At 36.2% G+C, this 22892-nt stretch overlaps 1 protein-coding gene across 1 annotated transcript in view; it reads right to left on the bottom strand.

Moving 5' to 3' along the window:
- Positions 1 to 2187: 2187 nt before the first annotated feature.
- LOC141451692 (uncharacterized) overlaps positions 2188 to 22892 on the bottom strand; it is a 50674-nt gene continuing 29969 nt past the window's right edge. Inside the window, exon 3 of the mRNA XM_074123200.1 lies at positions 2188 to 4869. Within this exon, the coding sequence (XP_073979301.1) occupies positions 3879 to 4869 (991 nt within the window). The 3' untranslated portion in view covers positions 2188 to 3878. The remainder of the gene's footprint in view (positions 4870 to 22892) is intronic.

Raw genomic sequence — 22892 nt, 5'->3', positions numbered from 1 at the left:
TTTTATCCCATGTCTTGCAGGCCTCATCCCTGTTCTATAGAGTAGAAATTGGTTACCACCTGCCTCCTGCTTTACTCTCCATTTTACAATGGACCACTTTTGACCACTCTTCTTTGCGTGTATCCATCCAACTCACTTACTCCTTCGATCTTAAGAGATCTAAAGGGGTCCCAAAGCCAAGAGCACTTTCATTACCCAAACCGGCGTTGATTCCACCGACCGCATTAACTATTTAAAAATTATCTTCTTTAATCGCTTCGAAAATGCATTAATAAATGCAGTTTACAATTGAGTTTGCAGTGCAATTCAGCTTTTACTGAGATTCAGCACATCTACTTCATTCTTTAAACCATATGCTATTAATTGTTTTGAGAATATCGTCTCAACGGATGTAGATAAGCCTGGCAGGCACATTGTCAATGAATTCTATGATTACAATTTTCGTCATATCTCTTTATTTTTAATATATTTGGCATTTATCGGAACAAAATCATCCAGTGGCCGGAACCATACCTTCAAAACCTGACAGTCCTGGGCAGAGCCCCGTATATAAGCATTCTCGCAAACAATTGGTTTCTTTAATAAAACTTTGAACTTTCTTTTTTTATTTCTTAGGCTATATTATATATTACGAGATATATAATATATTTATACAAGAAAATAAATTAAAATTTAATAACTATAATAATCAGTTTCAAATAACTGATAAAATAAAGGAAGAGAGAAAATAAAAAAAACTAGATGAAAATATACTGCAGATAATTTTGCCTAAGGTAAAAAAGATGAGGAGGTTAAGATGAAGAAATGGTGATGTTGATGATGATGGTGATGCTGTAGTTTAGTGTGTGAGGAGGAGGAAGGAGACTGATGTTATATAGATTGATTCTCAAGATCAGTAGGGAGCGCTGTAGTTGGAACCAGTCCACCAGAGCAGGCCTCCCTAGTACTGATGGACCGGCCGAACACATTTCTAAACACTGTTTTTATTTCAGCAATTATCTTCAGCTATGTACTCCATGATGAGTTAGGATGCTGGCAGATCAGACTTACAATCCGTTTTGCGCAGTAAATCTTCAATCACTATTTTAGTTAATAATCCTATTTCGTTTTCACTAATAATAATGGCTTTTCCATTATACTATCTTCAAAAAAAACGAACAAGTCTGATTTTAACTGAAATTGAATCTTAACTCCTTCACCTTCTAGTGTTTACTTCAAACTTAAAGATTTTTTATAATAAAGTGATGACCTAAGTTTACAAGATAAAACGAGATATTCCGATCATCAGTAAGAAGCGGGACCTTAGAAAAACGATGACTCCTACCAAGATTCTGTATGAAGAAATGAAAAATATTCCTATATATCTTCCCAATGGGCATTCAGATGTTACGATTACGAAAGCGGGACGGGACCTATACCCCAGGGTACCGCAGCCAAAAGAGGTTTATTGTGCCTCCATTTTTTTTTTTGGATCTAGTAGACGAAACCTCCCCTACTAAAAAAAGTTGAGGAATTTTTCTACTAGTTCTTTTTGCGCTACTATTCTCAAAGAGCCAAAAAGTTTCATAGCGCAACCACTCGATTGCGTTGCAATCGAATGAAAAACAAGTGAGAGGCCGTTTCCACTTCTTCATGACACAATCTGCACAACGGTTCCAAGCTAATAAGCCCCCACCTTGCGCAGATGCTTCCTGAATCTACCATGCCCCGTGAATAGGCCTGTAAATAGAGTAATCTGATTTCTACCCAAGCAAAGAGTCACTTTGGCTCTTTGTTTTCACAATCAAGGCATCATAGTCTTACTGTGTTTGAACCCAGGACACATCACCCAATTCTTTTCATGCTCTCTCTCCAGATCCAGTCTCTGAGTTAATTCCCAAGACAGGATCCAGGCCAATGAAAGGAGTACTAGCTCCATTCCTGGCCAGCAGATCGGCTGATTCATTCCCATTGATCCCCACATAACCCAGCAGCCATTCCAGCTGATCTTTATTGTGCTGAGACAGTTTTTCCCAGGGACTTTTTACATTCCCAAACCAGGGAAGAGGTTTCAGATGTTAATTAGGTAGCGATTCCAGTGAACTCGGTGACTTAGTAACTTACTAACATTAGTGCACCACGTTTCCTCGTTTCTTTCTACCAGAATCTTAGATATAAAGATATATATTAAAATGTATTACAATAAAATATATAAAAAATGAAGAAATATATGTTTTATTTAAACTATATTTGTAAATACATTTGATACAAACTATTAAATTTATTTTCGTGGCGTGCGTAATATAAAATTGTTCTCAAAAAAACACTTATTACTTACAAAAAAGTCTAAAAAATAATAATAACACGGCCCCTCCTCAAAAAACTCATCAATTTTACCTAAAATTTATTTTCAGTTGTGCTATTTTTATTTCTTTTTAAACATAAGAAATATATATAGGAAAATCTCCTTAAACTTACAAAATAACACGGTTTTCCCATTTTATTTTTATTTTTTATTGTCCTTTCCAATAAAAGGGATTTCTATACATGGAAGTAAATAATAAAAGCTAATTAATATTGTCCATTTATGTACATAAAACAATACTTATATATTCATAAAATGAAAGCACAATATTTTTTTGTAACGAATAAAAAAGTGAACTTAAATACTTAAACGATTAAGAAGTCCTATTACCTAGTTCCAATCTAAATAGAAATTGTGCTTAAATAATTTTCCCACTTCCAAAACAAAAGAAAAGTGATTAGCGACTTCATTGAACAATTTGGATGCCACAAAAAAGTTATCGCAGATCGTCCCCTTACTTGGATTTCCAAGTTTATAAGATTTTTAGGTTTCTCTAATATTCTAAGTTTTTTGTTCAGTTTAAAAATTCCAAATGCATCTTCCCGGATGTCCTGTTCACCTTAAAACTGGCTTCAGCCTCAAAGCTTGATCACTTGAGGCTGTAACTCTCATTTAAGGTTCTTAATTTTGGCCCAAAAACAAGAAGTAGACAGACTCTAATGACCTAGATGATGATTAAGTACCCCCAAATACCAAATTGAGGTTCTGCTCCAAGAATAAACATCCCAAATTAATTTTTAGTGGGGTGTAGGATGCTGTCTATTTCAAACAGCCTTAAGGCCATCTGTCTACCAGTTCCCTGGGGTTCAGGAGAGCAAATTGGTCTGAACTGAAAGAAGGTTGGTCACAATTAGCTGGCTGGAACTCCCAGAAAACTGCTATTTTACTTTCAATTCAATGGGAAATCATCTGATTACTAGTTTAAGTCCCGATTCTACCTTCTGCCACAAAACGCTAAAGGTTTTTTGGAGAGATTGGCCTCCTGCACTTTCCCCCCCCCCCAAAGTGCAATCTGCACCTTTCCCCCCTAAAGTGCAACAACTTTCAAAGGCAATGTCTCAAATAAAGTTGGGTGATTCGTTTTTTTCTTTCTATTTTTCTCACCCAAAAGTAGATCAAAGTCACCATTTATAATTTTTTTTTAAGCAGTTCATAAAAACTGATTCTATCAGTTCTAATTTTTACAACTTGGACGGAGCCATTTTACTTTCACTTATTTTTGTATTTATTTATTTAAGGCTATTATGTATAATTTATGTAGGTACATAATTTTTTTTTTTTTTCTGTAAACCAAAATTATCCTTTACAAAAAAATAAACTCCGCGTAATATTTTACGTGAGATCACTCCACTTTTCACGTCCTTATTTACAAAAAATACTTTCAATCGTTTATTTTAAAAGAAAATTATACTCTTAAACAAAATTGTAATAATTTGTTGTAAAGTCTCATTTTTTATCACAATTTTTTTATTTTTTCATTTATATTTTATTATCAGAACAAAATTTAATTGCACTCCCGCACTGTTTATCTTCATCAGCGTCTCATAATCTCCTCTATACTAAAACCTTGTTTCTTCGGCGGCTGTTGGGGCGGCGGAGGAGGCGGTGGAGGTGGTGGTTCCACTAGTTTTGGAACTACAACCGAACTTGATGACGACGAAGAAGAAGAAGAAGAAGAAGGTTGAATAGAAGTTGTTGAAGAGGATGACGAACTTGATGGCCCAATATTGCTGGACGACACTGTAGAAGGTCCAGGCCGTAATTCTTCTCGTTTAACCCAAGCGCCGGCCGGCTGAATGTCCGGCGGTTCAGGTATTCGACGTCTAAACAGACTAAGCTGTGACGGATGCGGTGGATGATGAGGAGGAGGCGCAGAAGGATGATTTGTGGATGTACTCGGTGCGTGTAAATCTTTGCGCACTGAAAGTAATGGGCGCATTGTATAGTTTTCTGTAGGATGATGGCATTTAGTCTGCGGCGAGGGTGATCTCCTTCTGAACGTTGTTGGTGACCTTGGTGTAGCCGGCCTAGGCGAGGACATTCGCCTGTAAAGCGGTATCGGCGAATGGCGTCTATACGATGGTCCTGGTGATGGTGAAGATTCACGTCTAGGCGACGGTGATCCACGTCTATATTGCATCGGTTCACATCTTTCCAGTGAAGTACTCCTGCTGGAACTATCCGCTCCAGTGCCGCTAGGTCCGTCTCTTGTTAGATTTTCCGGTGAATCAGACAGCACATCCGGCGGTACGTCTCCCACGGCGTGCGTCAACGCATGTCGCCTAAGATCACAGTTACGTCGAAACACTTTACCACATGAGCCGCATTCATATGGCTTATGATCAGTATGGGTGAGTAGATGCGTCTTTAGATTGGAACGTTGATTGAACGAACGGCTGCACACTGGACACTTATGCGGCGATTCTTCCAGATGCAAGATCTTGTGAACGGCCAACGTCCGCGATTGGCAGAAACCTTTCCCACATTCACCACACTTGAATGGCTTCTCCTTGCTGTGGATATACCTGCAACAATTATAATAATCTTCATTATTTCCTAATTAACAGAGAAAGCCTTTATAAAAATAAAGTAATAATTAAGATAAAAAGCTTCACATCGTGAAACGCACTTCATTACAGAAATGATTCCAAAAGAAGAATAAAAAATTGCGTTCACTTTATCATCCTCTTTAAAATGCAACACTGCTAATTAAATAGTAACAGGAAATTCTCAGTATTACCAACTATTTCCACTTTCTGCAACATGAAGAGCATTTTTAAACAGCCAAAGAGCAATTAAAAGAAAAAAAAATCATAATTATTTTTTAATTAAAAATGAAAATTATTTTTTAATAAATCTAATATCTTTCTATCTTGTAATTACTTCAAAGAAAGGTAGATTCAGAGAGAGAGATAAGTATAATACTAGAATACAGATAAGTGAAGAAACAAAAAATTAAAATGCAACAAATGTGAGGAAAAACCATTTATAATGCAGAAAAACTTATTATACTTTCTCTTACTGCAATTTAAATTTTTCCCAAACATAATATTTGAACTGAAAATTGGTAGTTAGGCTTTCAATATTAATGTACATGTTTTAGCTGATGTTCTTTGCTTCCTTTGATAACCGCGACAATTCATGGTTTCCTGTTAAAAAAAGTTGTGAACGGCTAAAAAGAATCATTGAAGCCATTTTCGTCAAAAAAAAAAAAAAAATCAACATGATTGAAAAAGTATGTTGTTAGAACTGTAAAGACTTCCTGCTAATTTACTTTCCAGTATATTTGAATTTGACAAATTCTCATGACGCATTATTCCTTGACGTATTACTCTTTCAGCTGATTTTTTCGTAAGAAAAGGCTAACTAGGCTTTATTAATAAAGTACATCTTTATTTTCGGGGAAATAATAAAGTATTTATGAGGAAAAAAAGAGAGAAGGCAAATGAAGAGAACGAATCATGAAAATGGATACAAGCTATGCAACAGGTGACAGGTGATAAATATCAAGATGAACCATATGTTATTTCAGGCCTACTTCTCTAAAACACAATACAGCATCCTCGTGCACTTGTATTCGCATGTATCACGGACATGCAATCGGTCCTTTTTGTTTATAAAAGCAACAATAAGGTGCCCTTAAGGGCTTTTGGAAAACTTTATAAATATAAAAGGGAATTTCTACTTGAAGTAGGGCGAAAAAAAAGATGCCCTGAACAAAAAAGGCTGCATTTTTGATCACCAGGTATAGCATTAGGTGTGCATATTACAGAAAGATTAGGGTGGGCTTCGTGTTTTTAGGGCATTATTAAAAAGAAAAAAAGATTTTACAATAATTTTTCTATTGTATATTATATAAAAAAGGCGCAAAGTGGTAGAATATCTGGAAAAAGGGAGTCGACACTATTAAGTGCGGTAAAGTAAAGGTCACATTCTATTGTTGAAGGTAGGGCTGTTGCATGGATATTTGTTGGTGGGGTGCCGCCTCGATTTTTTTGTACCCTTCACCATGGCCAGTTTGATTATTATTTATTTCATTTTGCCTAAACTACATTGGGGCATATTAGAGAAGTTAATTAAATCATTTATCCTGGAATTACTGAAAGAATAATTTATTCTTTTCAAGGCTTCAAGTGGGTTCTTCACAATTCTCCCGAGATCATTACTTTTCAAGGTAGATCTCTTCCTTTGAGGAGAATTGAGGAGATACCTAAGTCAAGGGACCAGATCTTCTTCTCCTCCTAGCCCAGAGTCTAAAGCTACTACCAAATTTTGAATTTTCTACATGGAGATATTACATTTTATACGAAATTGTGAGGCAATAAGTGAGAAAAATTCACTGTTTTGGTCGTCCATAAGATCACAGCTAGCAAATTATATATTCTGGGTATCCTAGGGGTTTGGAAGCGGAACCACGTGTCACCGAATTAGGGAGTAAAGTTAGAGAACATTACCCTCATCAATCCTGAAATTCATCAATGAGTTCTTGGTAGACATGCTGCGGAGGGTGGCCTAATTTTTGGACATTTCTCAATTCCAAATAAGAAATCTCCTCTTCTTAAATTCTGATAAAGTCCGCTCAACAGAAAAAGTATTCTAAAATATTTCTGTAAGCTTTACGTCTACCTTAAATTCAAACTACAAGCAGAGAAAGGAACTGTTTACATTAATTATCTAGTTCAGGGAAAACTGGAAAAATTTCTCCAGATGTTTGGAAAAGAATGCAATAAAATTAGCTTAAAACTAAGTAACAGTGTAATAACAATCGAAATTTTTGTGACGAAACTTAAAATGAAAGCAAATCGATTAAATTTAATAGGAAAGGAAGTTACGTGAATTTTGACAAGGGTACTTTTCAAAGCATTTTTACTGAATATTTATTTAATACCAAATTGAAGCTGGATCAAATTTTCTGCTCTTTCACATTCCGCCATTTTTTTTCCTAATCAACCTTTATTGTTTTCTCCTCTTGAGAAATTTAAAGTTTTGTTCTTGATCGCAATTTTGACTTAGAAAAAAACCATATTTTTGAAACGAATGATTATTTCGTGACTTTAAAAGTTATGCTTTCTACGATAGCGGAAAACATTCTGGAAGAACCAAAACTTCCGCAACTTTCGAACGACCAAAATTCATGAAAATTAAATGTTTGGTGTCAATAAACATTTCTTGAAAACCGGTGAAATTAATTGTTGCAGTCAGTTATCGTCAAATAATCAAACAGAAATTTACCCAGAAATCACGCCAACATCCGGACACATTGGTCAACACAGGAATGGGATCGATCCTTTGTTTACCTAATCATCCCCCCCCCAAAAAATTAGAAGGGTTAGTAATCGAAGTTCAGCCTAATTCTTCACCCACTCTCCAAAAAAATTTCTGAACGACGAATATTCTTTGATAATTTTCTTAACAGGATAGAGTCATAACACCTGTGAGGAACAGCCTTTGAATACCGAGTGCTCAAATTTTTAAATTAAAGGGATAAATCGACTAATTGTCAAAGATTTGCTGATGCTAATAGTGCTTTTATTAGGAGCCACGGTAGCCGAGCGATTGAAGGCGAGACTGCGAAGCTAGTATGTATTGTGGTACTGGGTTCGATTCCCGGTCTTAGACATTGGATTTTACTCAATGGTTAATAGAAAGAAATTTACAGTAAAGTATGTTTGCTAGTCGCCTCCGTTCACGACACCTAATTTGGTAGTTGGACGTTAAGCCCCGCCTGAAAAAATAGGCGATTAATTTACTTTACTAGTGCTTTTATTTTTGGATAAACTTTCCGAGAATATTAGTCGAACTTTACAATTCCATTCTGAAACCCACAAAAAAACTTAACTTATAAAGAATTTCAGCGGGAGAAAAACGCAAAAAAAATCGGTTTATTACGTAAGATCTTCCAGCTTACTCTAATGGATGGATCAACTTATTTACTCTTAGAAGGATATTAAGCAGTAGATAAGAAAAAAAATGAGAAGACTTTAAGGCACTTAAAAGAAAGAAGATGAAAACTAAAGAGTTTTGAAGGTGTCATTGAATGTCTCCGGAGTTTACATAGATAACAAGTTATTTTGTAGATGATGCTGATGCTAGCAGTTTGAAAGAAGTTCCTCTACTAAAGAGTTGAGTATATATAGCGGTTAGCTGGAGAGTTTTTTTTTAGAAGTAGAAGAAGAAAAAATGAAGGCAACATTGAAAGAGTTCAACTATGCTACATATGAGATCCTCTACCACCGAGAACTAGGAAGGGAAGTGTTGGACAGACGAACATACGGCCCGACTAGGGCGCCAAGACACGCGTAAGTGCACATCCTGCATGAAGAGGGAGGAGAACTCCACTCTGGGATGCTGTGGTATAAAGCAGGTACAGCAAAGACCGGTTCACCAGTCGGCAATACAACGTTGCCAAGTCTCACAGCTTCCTCCAGTTCTCTTCTATCTCTTCTCCTTCTTCTCCTAAACTAAACGAAACATCTCTTGCCAGAGTAGCCAGCCAAAGTGAAGTATAGACGAAGAGTGTGGCAAGATAGTGGTGGCAGGACAAGAGAGGCTGGCATTCTCCTTCTCTAACTCATCACTCTCCTCTCTCTGGCGACTCCTGAAGAAGATGAAGAAGAAAGAAAATAAAACAGGCCTAACACAAAAACCTTCTCAACTTTTCTTCTTCATAAATATTCCAGCAACTCCCCCAAAACGCGGAGATAGAGACAGAGAGATGGAATTAAGGTCGCTGTTTATTCCTTATCATATCTACATCTACTATACAGACAGCCAGTTTTCTGTTATGCTGCTGTTTGATATTGTCGCAAGAATGCACCAAAAATCTGCTCGCTCCTATTTCTAGCTGCTGTACTTTAAATCCTGAAGGTTATAAATACAAAAAAAAGGAAGGTTAGATAAAAAATAACCAGATTTCTACCTGCTGTCGACCTGATTTTTTTATACTTGTTCTCATTTCTTTAAAACTCAGACAAGAACTTGAAGCGACAATGTTTCAATTTACTTTCTGGTCCAGATTGAACTAAATTTCGTTTTTAGCAATCATTGTTCTTGTGTTATTTTCTCATGAATGTAAAGATTTGTGTTTATTTTGCGCCATGAATACTTTTCCCACAGTACGAAGTGTAGTAGGGTTCCCTTCTTCAGGGATCATGGTATCTTGCGGGGTGTCCCGACAATAATTTTGTTTAGGCCTCTACTAAATAAGTTTTAAGAAGAATTCTGATTAAAAAAATATATGTATGTAAGAACAATTGGTGTTTAGAATATATTTACGATTTGGTGTGCAAGAGAGCCTTGTATTCTTTGGGTTTCCGGTGCACCATTTAAAGCATGTTTTCACAGTCTTTTTTTGTTTCTTTTTCTGAATTAATGCCATTCTATCAGTATTCGTAAATATATACTGAACATCATAGACCTAGGCGCAATGCGAGGAGCCTTTTAGCTGAACCTCATTCCCTGATCTCTGGGTTGATCAAGCTAAGTTATCTTTCAAATCAGTTTTCTTCCAAAATTACTTCTTTTGCCATGCCTTAAACCAGTGATGGCGAACGCCTATGACTAGAGCAAGCTTTTTCACTGACCCACAATTGCTAGGCAACCATTTTGTTTGTTTAAGCGGGTTGATTTAGATTTTCTAATTGTTGTGGATAGTTTATATTCTATCTGTATTTTTTTCAATCACGCATTGGACACAAAAGCAATTTAAATGCTATCTATAACCTTTAGTTTGATCATTACAGTTCTAAAACGCAAATGACGACAAATGCTTTTGTAGTATTTGAAATAGAGCAAAAGTGTTTATAAAATGTATAATTTTACTCATATTTTGTTTGTTAAAAAAATGGACAACCCAAAGTAAATAACCATATTTAGATTTTTCTTCAGATAGAACACACTTTTGTAAGGTTTTGTTCACTTATATTTGGTAAAAAGAGACTTCCATAGCCACTTGTTTCGTCCCGTTTTATCCGTTAAGCCAACTGAATTTTATTAAAGAATAGAGCCAACTGAATTTTATTAAAGAATATTCAGTTTAAAATTGTTTAAACTTAACTCTTGTGCAAATGGGCATTAGTGACCCAAAAGCTAGTACTGAAAAAAAAAAATGAACAAAATTTGACCCACATCTCATAAAGGTTCGCCATCCCTGCTCTAAACCTTCATTTAGAAGTCTTAGTTAGAATCAATTTGTTTGTTTGTATAAATTGCAGTTTTTTTTTTTTTACATCGATATGGACTTTCGATTCAGACTTTTTTTCCGATTCCCCAAATTCTCGTAATGTTTACCTTCAACTTTTTTTTTGAATTCCACTTTTCTGTGAATTAGATTCATGATTTATTTCTGCTTGACGATGATATAAGCGAGCACTGAGTGGAATTGAACAGACATTGATGTGGTTAGGTTGGCAGTGCTGGGTAATATATTTGATTTTATCCGTTTTAACATGCATGTTCTGGCATACACCCATTATCAGAGGTAGATTCATTTTGTTGCATTATTTTTTTTTTTTCAAAATTTTGTACGCTATCCACTGAACTAATCCCTTACGTATATAATTATTTTGATCTTTTTTCTTTAATTAAAAAAGTGAAGAAGTTCATTAGTATCAGCCCAATTATTCTACCCATAGAGCTGTATAGCTACGTAATTATTCTACTCGCACAGCTGTGGACAATAATAACTGCAGGTTGCAGGTTGCTGCAGGTATTAGGGGGTATAGCAGCAGCTACCCCAGCAGAGTGTAGCAGCGTTTCACCACCATTAGCAGCTACTATCCCCCTGGTTACCCTTAATATTACTGCAGCTACTCTCCTTCCACACCTTATAGCAACAGGTGTGAAGAAAGAAATCAATTAGTGACGGGGATAGTTTCACAGTAGCTGCTGGGCTAGCAATTGGATAAGGGATCGGCCGCGAACAATGAAGGGTCGTTTAGGTTTTTATTTAACAAAAGTAATTAATGATGGTATCACAAAATTAACTTTTTAATCTTTTCTAATTTTTAATAAAGAAACTGATGGTCATTAACTTGAATATAAATTAGCGTATTATAATAATAATTTTAAAAAAATCGTTTTAAATTAAAACATAAAAAATAGAAGACCTGCGGAAGTATTAATGGACTGATCTGCTACGCGGACAAATGCAGAGCCTAAAAGTACAACCCTTGTAATCGAGAGAAACAGCTGCGAGTAAGAGAGATAAGCTTTCTCCAAGCTTTTCTATCAAAAGCTCTTAACACTTCTAAAGAACGAAATTTCACTACTAGTTGCATGCGACAGAATGCACGTTGCATCAAAAAGTAGGGGGAAAAACCTTAGAAAGATCAGAACAGAATATTTAAAGTAAAAGAAAAAAAATCTTGCTGCGAAGTTGAATGGTGATTTTAGAACCTAAATATACAGACAAAAAGATAAAGAATTATGTCTAAAAGTAATTGTATAATTAAAAATTAAATCAGGAAAACCTTCACGCAAACCTGAGGCGTTTTCTTAAAAAAAAGGTTTACCTGCTTTGCCACTTGCCATTTGACCTGCACTGAAACCTGCCTTTCAACCTGACTTGCTCGTCAAACTGTATTCATCTTTACGGCAGTCTTAAAAGAAAGTTTAAAAAACCAAAAATACAAATCAACACACACACTCACACAAAACAGACTTTTATATCCTTCTGTTCTTTTTTAAATTTTTTATTAATTTTTTTAGAAATGAGTTCAATTAAAATAAATTATCTTTAATTACACAAGTCATTAGTGGCTTTTACAAAGTGGAGGTACAGCATTAAGCTCTCTCCCTCTATGTACATCTTTGACAGTAACTTCTTAACTACGACAGCCCGCATGTATATAACTATAACTAATGTATGTACTTCCATGTACGTACATAAATTTACTCTGTGCTACATATGTAAAAGAGGCTCCATTAAATCATAGTAATTAACTAAAACAAAAGCCAGAAATCTGGTACCAATACTCGCACGACATCCTCTTTATTTCTTTCCCCAAGGTTTTGAACTTTTAAGAGCTGATTTTTACCGCCACTGACGGACATATGTTTATTTTGTATCCCTGATCGGTTGAGGACTATCGTCCATAATCTGGGGCAGTTTTGGGTAGATTAGATTTTAGATTAGGGCGGCCTTAAGGCATACGCCACTGCGACCCCTATTGTGGCTCCCCTCACTTTAAAGCTCACCCTCCAGATCTGTCCTTTTAATCAGACTCTTAATGCTGGAGAGCGCAACTCTTGGGTAAAGCTCTCAAGGCCTTGGTTTTTCCTCCCTCGAGAAGTAACATTCATAGCCACACGAGCCCCTCACACTGACACAACACGTGCAGTGCCGTTTCCTCCTCTTTCTGACAGAACCTACAGAGGCTAGCCATCTGCCAGGCCCATGCGATGCATGTGTTTTCTGGGCCTGCAGTGGCCAGTTAATAGGCCTACAATCATCCTTATAGCCCCACGGCCTTGACGGATTAATTCTGCAGTCAGCCTCGGCAAATAGCCTTTAATAAACTACTTCGCCTGTCTCTGCCCAGTGGTCGCAGTCTTAACACACTTCGGAACCCTAAAACAGGGCTCCGGGCCAACGAAGTGTCCCGCAGAGCCTTCCCAGGCCAATAAATCTGCCACTTCGTTTCCCTTATGCCCTGAATGACCAGGTACCCAGACCAGAAAGTCCTTATTTTGGTCACTAATTTCCATCAGGGCACCCAGACAGTCCCAAACCAGCCTTGAGTTGACCTGGTAGGCACTAATTGCCCGTAGAGCAGCCTGACTATCCGAGAAAATTACGACCTCAGAATTAATAATTCCTCGCAGTTTTGGTTAGAAAATTTAACTTCAATTATGTTTCCTTTATAGACTACACTTGCTGATTCAGATGGAAGATGTAAGTGAAGTCGAAATCTCTACTTCCTAATCGATTAATCTAACTCTGATAGACTGAAGTCTGAAATCGGTCAGGGATTCAACAATAATGTTTGTATACTGACGGACAGGACAGAAGACACACCAATAATTATTAAAGAAAAAAAAAATATTGAAATAGTCAATAGCCCTGAAGACGGCCTAGTCCTTAAGTCAAAAGCTGGGCAATAATAAAAAATAATAATGCCTGATAAAAAAAGACGTTTCCTTTAAAAAAAAAAAACTCTCGTTAAGAAGATGGCCAATTAATAATTCTATATTACGTCAATACTAAAATAAAAAGATCCCAAAATGGAGATACCACATCTAGCAGAAAGTGACAGACAAATGGCCGACATAGAACGATCGGATGACGTGAGATTTTTAAAAGTGTGCGAAAATAATTCGTAATAAAAGATTTGTGTTTTTTGTTTGTGCGTGTTCGTGGCCAGTTTTTAACTTGTACACTATGTGCCAATATTATTAGAAAGGTATGAAATTAGTTGTGGCAGCGGAGATATTATTCTAACTGGGCGGCATTCACAATGCACACAGCTGACGAAACTTACGATAATGTTCGCTTCCTTTCATAATATCAACTAGGCCCAAGATAGGATAGGGATTTTGAGTACACGCGTCTTTATTCAATTTTTGTTTGTAATTAGCATATATGGAATAAATTTACTAATCTGTGCTATAACTTAACTAAGTATTTTCTGGGTACTGCGTTCGATACCAATTATACCCAGTTTGATTTTTAAAAAACCAAGTGGACAACTATATTACGTGAATACTAAAATAAAAAGATCCCAAAATGGAGATACCACATCTAGCAAAATATCTTCTGCGCTCTTTGTATTTCCATTCACACTTTTACAAATAGTAAAAAATTGTAAAAATAACATCTGACACTTAAGTAAATAGAAATCCTTCCTCCAGAGGTGCCCAGAAAAGCATTGTGCCACATAACTTGAATATATTGATAAATCTAATAGAATTTAATCTATAAACCAAATTTAAAGAAAATTAGCAACACATAATTGGAGATATAGAACCTAGAAAATTTGGGGGATTTTCTAATAGCTCACATTTTTTTGATTCTTCGCAATAATCTTGCTTTAGAATGTTCAGAACTAAATGGAATTCTGGTCATTTGGAGGCATCTTACAACTCTACAAATGAGAGAAATTTCAACATTAGGTATGCGATAGAATAGGAGAAGGCGCCACGGTAGCCGAGCGGTTATATGTAGACCAGCAATGTATTGTTGGTTTAGTGGGTTCGATTCCCCGGTCTTAGGCAATGGATTTTATTTAATTGTGGTAGTTGAATGTAAAGCCTGCCTTAAAAAAAATTGGCAATTACTTTACTTTTTTTTAAGAATAGGAGATATAGAAGGTTGAAATTTGAGGAACTTTTTTTGGAATCTGCTGGGATGAGAGGGGATTTTGGCAACATTCTCCAGGTGTGTTCACGATTCCTGGAATTGTTTGTGTTAAGTATGGGATACGTCTTTGAAAAAGGGAAAACATTCAGGTCAGTACGTAGGGTTAAATTTGATAGATTTACCGGGGTGACTAGGGAGATTTGAGAATTTTGGACTAAAAGGGCTTCTTTCTTTTTTTAAATTTGAGTGCTTAACTAAGCCCTTCAACTCAAGTAAGTCCAAATAGATAATATTATTGTCTAGTATATCACTATTTTGTTACGAATTAAAAGTTAGATCGTCCGTCCAGTAGTAAAAGAAAGTTTGTAATGTCAGTTTCTTGTATCAGTCTAACATGGATTGCGGCTTCTTGAATGACTTTGGTTTTTAAATAAATATTTTTTTAAATACAATCCCAAGTATTAGAGGATATTGGGTTGGGGATATTCCCTAATTGTAATTAGAAAGGTTTTTAATTATGATTATTTATTAAAGCGTCCCCTCTAATAGGAAATATCTATTCTACAGTATAGTTTAGGTGCAAAGGACCCTTGTTGTTGCGCACCTTACAAAACCCCAAACAAACATAATAGGAAATACTGCTGAATAAGGAATAGAACCGCAGAACCACATACTAACAAGACATATTTGTAAAAAATTAACAGGGCTTCTCAAAAATGATTTCTATTTTGAATGAAAAAAGAAAAATTTAAAAAACAATTTCTCAGAAGAGAAAGTGAAAAAGTATAATGTAAGACAATACATTAGTGCATAAAACGATATATGTATTTGTGGGTGTATGACAGCTAGAACAAGTAAAGGCAGGAAGTTATGATGATGGTCAATAGGAAAAGGTAGTGAATGAAGAAAAAGTGACAGTAGAAAAGTGGACAAACGTGTGTGCTAGCCACGTATATTCAACCATGGGGAACACTTGGACACAAGCACGCGTACAAGCTCGGAGACACATTGAAGACGAACGAAAGCTTTTAGAAACGACACTTTGAAGAATCATAAAGTGAGACAAGTGGCTAGTCAGTGAAGAGGGGAGAGAGGAAGAGACTCCCTCTCCTTTGGTCTCACAGAGAGAAGAGAAGGTAGAGGAAGATCTGAGGAGAATTTCTTTTACAGAAGAGAGAGAGAGACAGAAAAGGACTTCATGATCAAAGAGTTAGAACGTGGGTGGACTCAGCCACCTCAGGGTCTCCTCTCATTCTTCTTGCGGCTACGATTCTCTTACCATCTTCTCATTTAGTGCCCACATCTTATGTCTTAATAAAGATGGCCATCTTAGATATTACCCTGACACTAACTACCCATCTTCTGTCCCTTCCACTAAACCTTCTCCCAAACACACACAATATATATATATATGTATTAAAGACACATATGACAAAAATTATTATATACTTCCAGTGTTTTGTGTTTTATATAATAATAAATATTTAACCGGCTATATAACAACTTCTGGACATTTTGTCTACTGTTACCACAACTCCTTGTAACTATCTTGTATTCAACAAACTCACCTACTCAGTAAATTGTCTTCAGCCAACATCAAAACCCACATGGCTCGTGTTATGGAACCCCAATTGTTTTATTTTATATTTTTTAAACAAATTTACCATCTAACATTAGAATCATTAATGGGCCCCTTGAAATTAGGTCATTTACTTTCCTTTATTTGCACCATAGCATTGGCTTCAGCCGAATAGCCAAATTTCCGACAATACAATAACAACGAGAAACGTACTTACGGATAGCACATATAAAAGAGATTTTAAAAAATTTCCGTATGCTTTTTACGCATTGCAATTTCACTGCTTCCAGTTCGTTTAGATTAGTGTGTTTGCAAATTTTTTCTTGATCTTCCATAAGCGGAACACAAAATTGTTCTTGTACTTTCGACTTAATTTCGACTGACACTCCACAATTATTTAAGAAACATTTTTTCCCCCATAAAAAATTAGGGACTTCTTTCTAAGCTCATTGCCATTAATTTTCGTTGTAACGGAATTCTGTTCTGTTTCATAAAAACGAAGGTTCTTTTACTGAGCTTTGAAATTACCTCTATCAACATTTTTTTTTATTTACTATATATTTTTTTTATTTTTGTTTTTGGAGCATCGACCGCTTATATCTAATATCCGGTTCTTTTCTCGAACGTTTCCTATTCGAGATTTTGCCTAGGGAGCATCCAACATGAACCTTGACCAGCAAGTCCTTGAAGTGGAGTCTTCAAGCGTTAGAAATTGACTCTACTCATTCTCCTTCATATCAACGACTCAATCGACGAGCGGGAGTAATAGTATGCTAACATTTTGTGACTGTGCTTTATCAACGAAGGGCCCGCTCTACGATCAATATAGATATTAGAAGCCTTAGGCTGGAAACATAGTGGAGCGGCGAGCAAAGCGAAGATAGAGCAACTCTATCTAAATGAGTGTTTGATTTCGCCGCTTTGCTCTTCGCTATCATCGTCGCTTTGCTTTTCGCTCCACTTTATTTCCAGCCTTAGTCTCATTAGATTATCCCACAGCATCCTCAGGTGATCTAACCAGAGTTATCTGGGTAAGTTCTAAGAAAAGCAAAGGGAGCCTATAGTCTAGGATCACTTCTTGATGTGCAGCTAATGTAGCTCCAAGATATTCTAAAGAAAACCACTCCACATTAAGAGAATCTAGATGCATGCTAACTTGAATCTAGTTTCCTCTACAAGGAAGCCCTAGGAAGGGTTAGGAGAAGGCACTCCCTAATGCCAGCACATCTCTTCCCTGACATCCTCCTCCATCAATGGTTATAAAGCCATCCAGATAGTCAATTCGAAAAGAGATTAAGAATGTATGTGATTTTGAAATCTGCTAATTCCCGTATCTTGGAAATGAATATTTTTCAATAAATGTCCAGTACATTGATCTATTTAAAAAAACAAAACAAAAATCACGGCACACCCACCTTTCACCAAGAAATGGGACACGAGAGTACCATGGCAAACCGGTTGCAGAATTCCGGTCTAAATTTAGCGCCTAATTTCTGCTGAACTGTTCTGCTGGATTCGTGAATCACAGCCAATTGCTGGACTGAATTTTATTAGTTTTAGAAGCCTTTTTTAGTTGTTACTTTTTGAAATTTAGGGAAATTTAACGTAAAAAGGGAATTTATAACAATTTATACAATATAATTAACTTTTTATGACGTTGTTTCATTACCTAGAGCAAAACACGTGGCAAACTCAATTTATGGAACTGCAAAGAGCAGGGTCCTTTAAATGAGGAGTGAGGAAATTCTTAGTCCGCCGATCAATCCCAGTTTTCCATTTAGTACGTTTTATGTATTCCTGTCAATTAATGAGGTCAGAGTGAGGTTAGTTCTACGTCTCACTTATTCTCTAATATCGATTTATTTAATTATCGACTCGTGTCCACACTACTTGTCTAATCAACTGTGGCAATCAATGTTTAAGAAAAAAAACAGTTTGAGTAAGAAGTATGGTGTCCACTGAAGTAATACATCCAACATTTCGAGTCTAGGCAGAGCTACATTTCAGATTTCTAAGAATATAGGTGCCAGTAAAAGTGATTCGAGCTCTATTATACGCTTTGTTATAAATCTTCATGGAAAAATGATTTCTTGCTCCAGAAAATTAATAATTAAAATCTAATCTTTGTTCTAGATGCTGAACTGGTTGGAGAAATGCAGGCTAATAGTAAAAGGTAGGGCAGTTGAATTTTTGTAGTAATTATTATTATTATTTCTTAACTTGAAAGGTCAAAGGAAATGACGCGGACTACACCAAATTTTCTCAGTTGAGATTTTCGAAAATCCAAAATTTACATTTGGAAGTTCTGTTGAGTCAGGAAAAGTAGTTTTTAAGGTGTAGGGAAGGAAAATATACAATGATTTCACGTTAGGCATCGAAATTGGCATGTTCAAGGAAACCACTTTTTCCAACTTAATTGACGTCGAAACTTACATTTTCTATGAAACTCAAAATTAAAAAGCCAAACAGGAAGTCCAACTTGTTGCATCTTTGGCATACCCTACAACTTTTCCACTATACAATTTAAGAACAAGGAAATGCGATTTTTCTTTTTTATTAGTTTTCTTTTTCTTCTTCTGTTGTTACAATAACTCTTCGCAAATTTTTGTTTCAAACTAAGCATTATTACGTAACTAATGGCGGATGTAGAGTATTTTTCATCTTTGTTTTTGGTGACCGATTCATTCACTCAAAAGGAAGAAAGATTACTGCCAATTTCATTCATAATTTTTACTAAGCTTTCGATCTAAGGACTAGGTCATCTTCAGGGTTTGAACTTATCAACAATCATAGTATTTTTTTTTTACATTTTTAACATCAACAGTATTTTAAACATCAGGGTAGAAGACTCACCAACCTTTAATGGTAAAAAATGTAATAATAGTTGATAAGTATAAGCCCTGAAGATGACCTTAGTACCAACGATGAAATACCCAAGACTGAAATCGGCAATCATTTCTACCTTTGCCTAAAGTGTAACGGTGGAATCTGGGTGTGAAGCTTAATCTAAATTGTCTAGATCGCTAGATCTACCGAAAAAAAGAATCCTACAGATTACAATTATATTGTCTTCAAAGGAATCACGAAGTAAAAGAAAAGGATAGAAACATAATAATTGACTCAATAGATTACTTTTGTAGAATGGTATAAATGTAAGATATATAGTAGATGGTTTGCATATTTAGCAAAGTTGTTTAGACTCTGTAGAAGAAACACAATGGAGAGAACAAGTTTGATAAACAAGGGGTTATATGCAGATGATCTGGATGTTGTTACAGAAGAGAGAAAGAGAGGAAAATGCCCCTGTCTCTCTTTCTCTCTCTCTGACTTCTATAGAACTTAAACGTGCAGCATACACGAGGACAAAGAAGATATCCAGTATTTCGTGGACAATGTATGAGTGAGATAAACAACAATAACAACAACAAAATGCAGACTGCAAACTATTATTATATACAGAAAAAGTAGAAAGCAGCAGAACTTACCGCTGCTTGAAAGAAACCCGCGCGGCGTATTTCCTCCGATCCACTTCATTGTCCTACCAGAAACACGGGCGACAAAAAGACAAAAGGGATTTTTTTTCCCCTCCCTCCTTAGAACTCATTCAATGTAAATTAGAACGTATTAAGTCACAGCGCAACGGCTTCTTAGGTTGTGCGCCCATAATTTACAGAAGGTCCTCCCCTCCGTCGGCTTATATCATACACTGTTCTACCACTAACTAACACTTCTACTCATCCTATCCTATAAAAATCTCAAGTTTTTAAAGAATGCATCATAAATCAAGGGCGTGGCCCTCATTATTCTTATTTGCTCAGTCAAGAAACGCGATGATTTTTACAGGAAAAGATCAAGCTGGTAAATATTTATAAAGAAAGGAGGAAACAAAATTTGGAATAAATTCAATTGAAGCTGTAAAAGATAATTCCCAACTTAGTTCTGTCAAATACTTAGTAAGAGTATCTAAGAAGTCTTAGCAGATAGAAGTCATCAGGGCTTGATTGTGGAAAAGAGACTGTAAAAGAGTTTTCTGCATTAGCGAAGGTTCAAAAAGATTTCCTAAACAGAGCAGTGAACGAAATAACCGAAATGTAGATTAGATTCTACAAGGAACAGCTAGAATGCCTACGCCACCAAGACCAAGAAGATCTACTGTGGCACAACTCTAATATTAGTAAAGAAAGTAAAAGCGTATTTTTTTGTTAAGGCTGGACATAACGTCTAACTAGAGAATGAGGTATTGTGGACTGGAAAGCGGAAACTATGAAAGAGTAAGACTTTTGGCAGAAGATAAGAGAAGAAATTTGTAAATTTAAAAGACGTCTCTGTTCAAAAAATCACAAATAGATAGCTCTCCGCGAAAATGGAAAAAGGAGATAAGCTCTAGCAAGAATGCAGAGAATTGCATGTGTGCTAATTACGAGAAGTTATTTAAATGTGCTCCAACTTCTGCATTAGAGATACTTCTGTGACTGTCCCTGCCTACTGATACACGCAAAGGCAAGAATCAGTGCATATAAATCGGTCATTGGAAATGGAGAAGGATTTAATCTTCCTTTGCTAGCTAAGTCAGTTTTTTTTTTTTTTTGGCATATCGGCGTCAATGCTGAGGTCAATAGGCGATTATCATAAGGCATAAGGCTATAAGACACTTTTGGAAACGCAATTGTGGAGGGCCATATCGCTTAATATTCTACCATTAAATTCGACCTTCTTCTAGCCATCTTCTAAGCTTCCAGCATCGTTCTTCGCTCAGCTTAAGGCATTCCTAGGGGTGATTAAGAGCAAATGACCTCTAGGATGGACAGTATTCCAGATAAGGGTCAAGCTGGAATAGGCTGTGAGACAGGAGTTCGAAAATAAATTGTATTTCCGTCTACTTTAAACAAAATAACCTGTTAAGTTGCTAAAAAAGAACTCTTGATCAAATTAAAGACCTAAACTAAACACGTTTCTCAAGAAGTACAAAAACAAAAAGGGCAAAGATGATCTTGCAGAAGCTCTTTAATTTTTTTCTCGATGTTATAATAAATTAAAATAAAATACCTTAAGACTTTCAACAATTTTGATAAATTCCTTCCCTTTTTTGGAAGACTAAATGCTAAGAAAGACAACATACAATCAGAGAGGGTCTCTCTTACCCTCTCTCTCTCTCTCTATGAGCGGCTTAGGGAGAGGCAGCAGACAGGAGGGAGAAAGGTAGAAGAAGTTATGTTAGGAATGCTCGAGGCGATCAAGTTGGCGGCCGCAAAGGTCACGAGTTCCGGGCCAAGTTCTGTTAGCAATTAGAAAAGAAAGATAGTATATAATGGGAGGAGTACTTCTTATATGTAACAGCGAGGAACTCAAGACTCCAAGTGCATTCTTCCACTTCTATTTCCACTGCTGGGTGATTAATTACCCAACAAGAACAGTGCAAGATAGTAGGAGATCTTGGAAACTATTTACAGGGAAAAACTCTTTTGAACAAACTGAAAGCCGGTTTATTCCATGTCTCTTTCTTAGTTCTTCTTCTTCCTCTGCTCTGGCAGACATCTTCACCAAAGATGTCCTGTTTCCCCCCCCCCATCTCTAGGTCCCAAAATGGGCTATTGCCTTTTGATAAAAACAAAAAAAACAAATGTTGCCTCCTCATTAAAATCTCCCAATTCTGTTCCTTTAATAAAACGACCGCCGTTCCAAATATCTCCTTAGTAGCTACCTTATTTCTTGTCCTTAAAGATGTTGCTTTATAATTCCTAGCATTGTCGCCAGAACATAGTCATCACTGGTTTCCCCCAACCATCTGATAATCTATTTCAGTTTTCTACGATTTATTTATTTAGAGTTTAGAACAGGTTATTTTAGATTCTTTAGCTTCTTTTACTTCTAGTTCGAGAAGTTATTGGACTCGTGCAGTTTTGGTGCCCCACGATTCCAATTATTATTATTTATTTTGTAATTGGTGGATACTGTGAGAGGGAAAAGATTAGCTTAGTGGTTAGTTACATAAGTCCCACCGCGGAGATACCGGGTTTGAAGCCAGCTGCTGGCTTTCCTCTTCTTTGGGGCTTCTTACAGATCACTGTCCGATGATTGTGTTGTCTGTAACGGAAGAACACTATCAGGAGGCCGGAAAAAGAGCTATGGGTCCATGATAGTTGTTGATGCGCCTTAAATGTATTATTATTATTTTTAAATTGTGTGGTAAGCAATTGGTAAGTCAACTTTGACCAACTAAAAGATCCGGTAAACACACTTTTGATCAAAATCACCCATTTTACAATTTTTCCAGTTTTTTGTTTGATAATTTTCACGAGAAACTTAGCGCACTCATTCATCTAGAAGTATAACATTTATTTTTTAAACATTTTCCATAGGTAAATGCTTCTTAAGGCAGTTAAGGGGAAAAGGAGGGGTTAAGCATCCCTCTAATGTGCCACTTTATCACAATGAGCTGCTTTACCACCTTTGTAGTACTAATAGACATTAAATTTGAAGCAAATCATCATCCGCCTTAAATGCGGATCTTCAGCAACTTACTTAATCTTAACGCATTCACAAACCTCTTTAGTAAAAAATCACTTTTTACAACACAGAGGGCATCCAAAGCAAAGACAACAGAATCTCTCCTTTTTGCTTAGAACAATTTAGAGCTCATTAAACTCTTTTGTAGCAAAAAGTAAAGACGT

Source organism: Rhodnius prolixus, unplaced genomic scaffold, assembly GCF_049639745.1.
Source record: "Rhodnius prolixus isolate KJV_2025 unplaced genomic scaffold, Rpr scaffold_14, whole genome shotgun sequence".
Lineage (NCBI taxonomy): Eukaryota > Metazoa > Arthropoda > Insecta > Hemiptera > Reduviidae > Rhodnius > Rhodnius prolixus.
The sequence above is the reverse complement of the archived record's forward strand: the minus strand, read 5'-3'. Positions and strand labels throughout refer to the sequence as shown.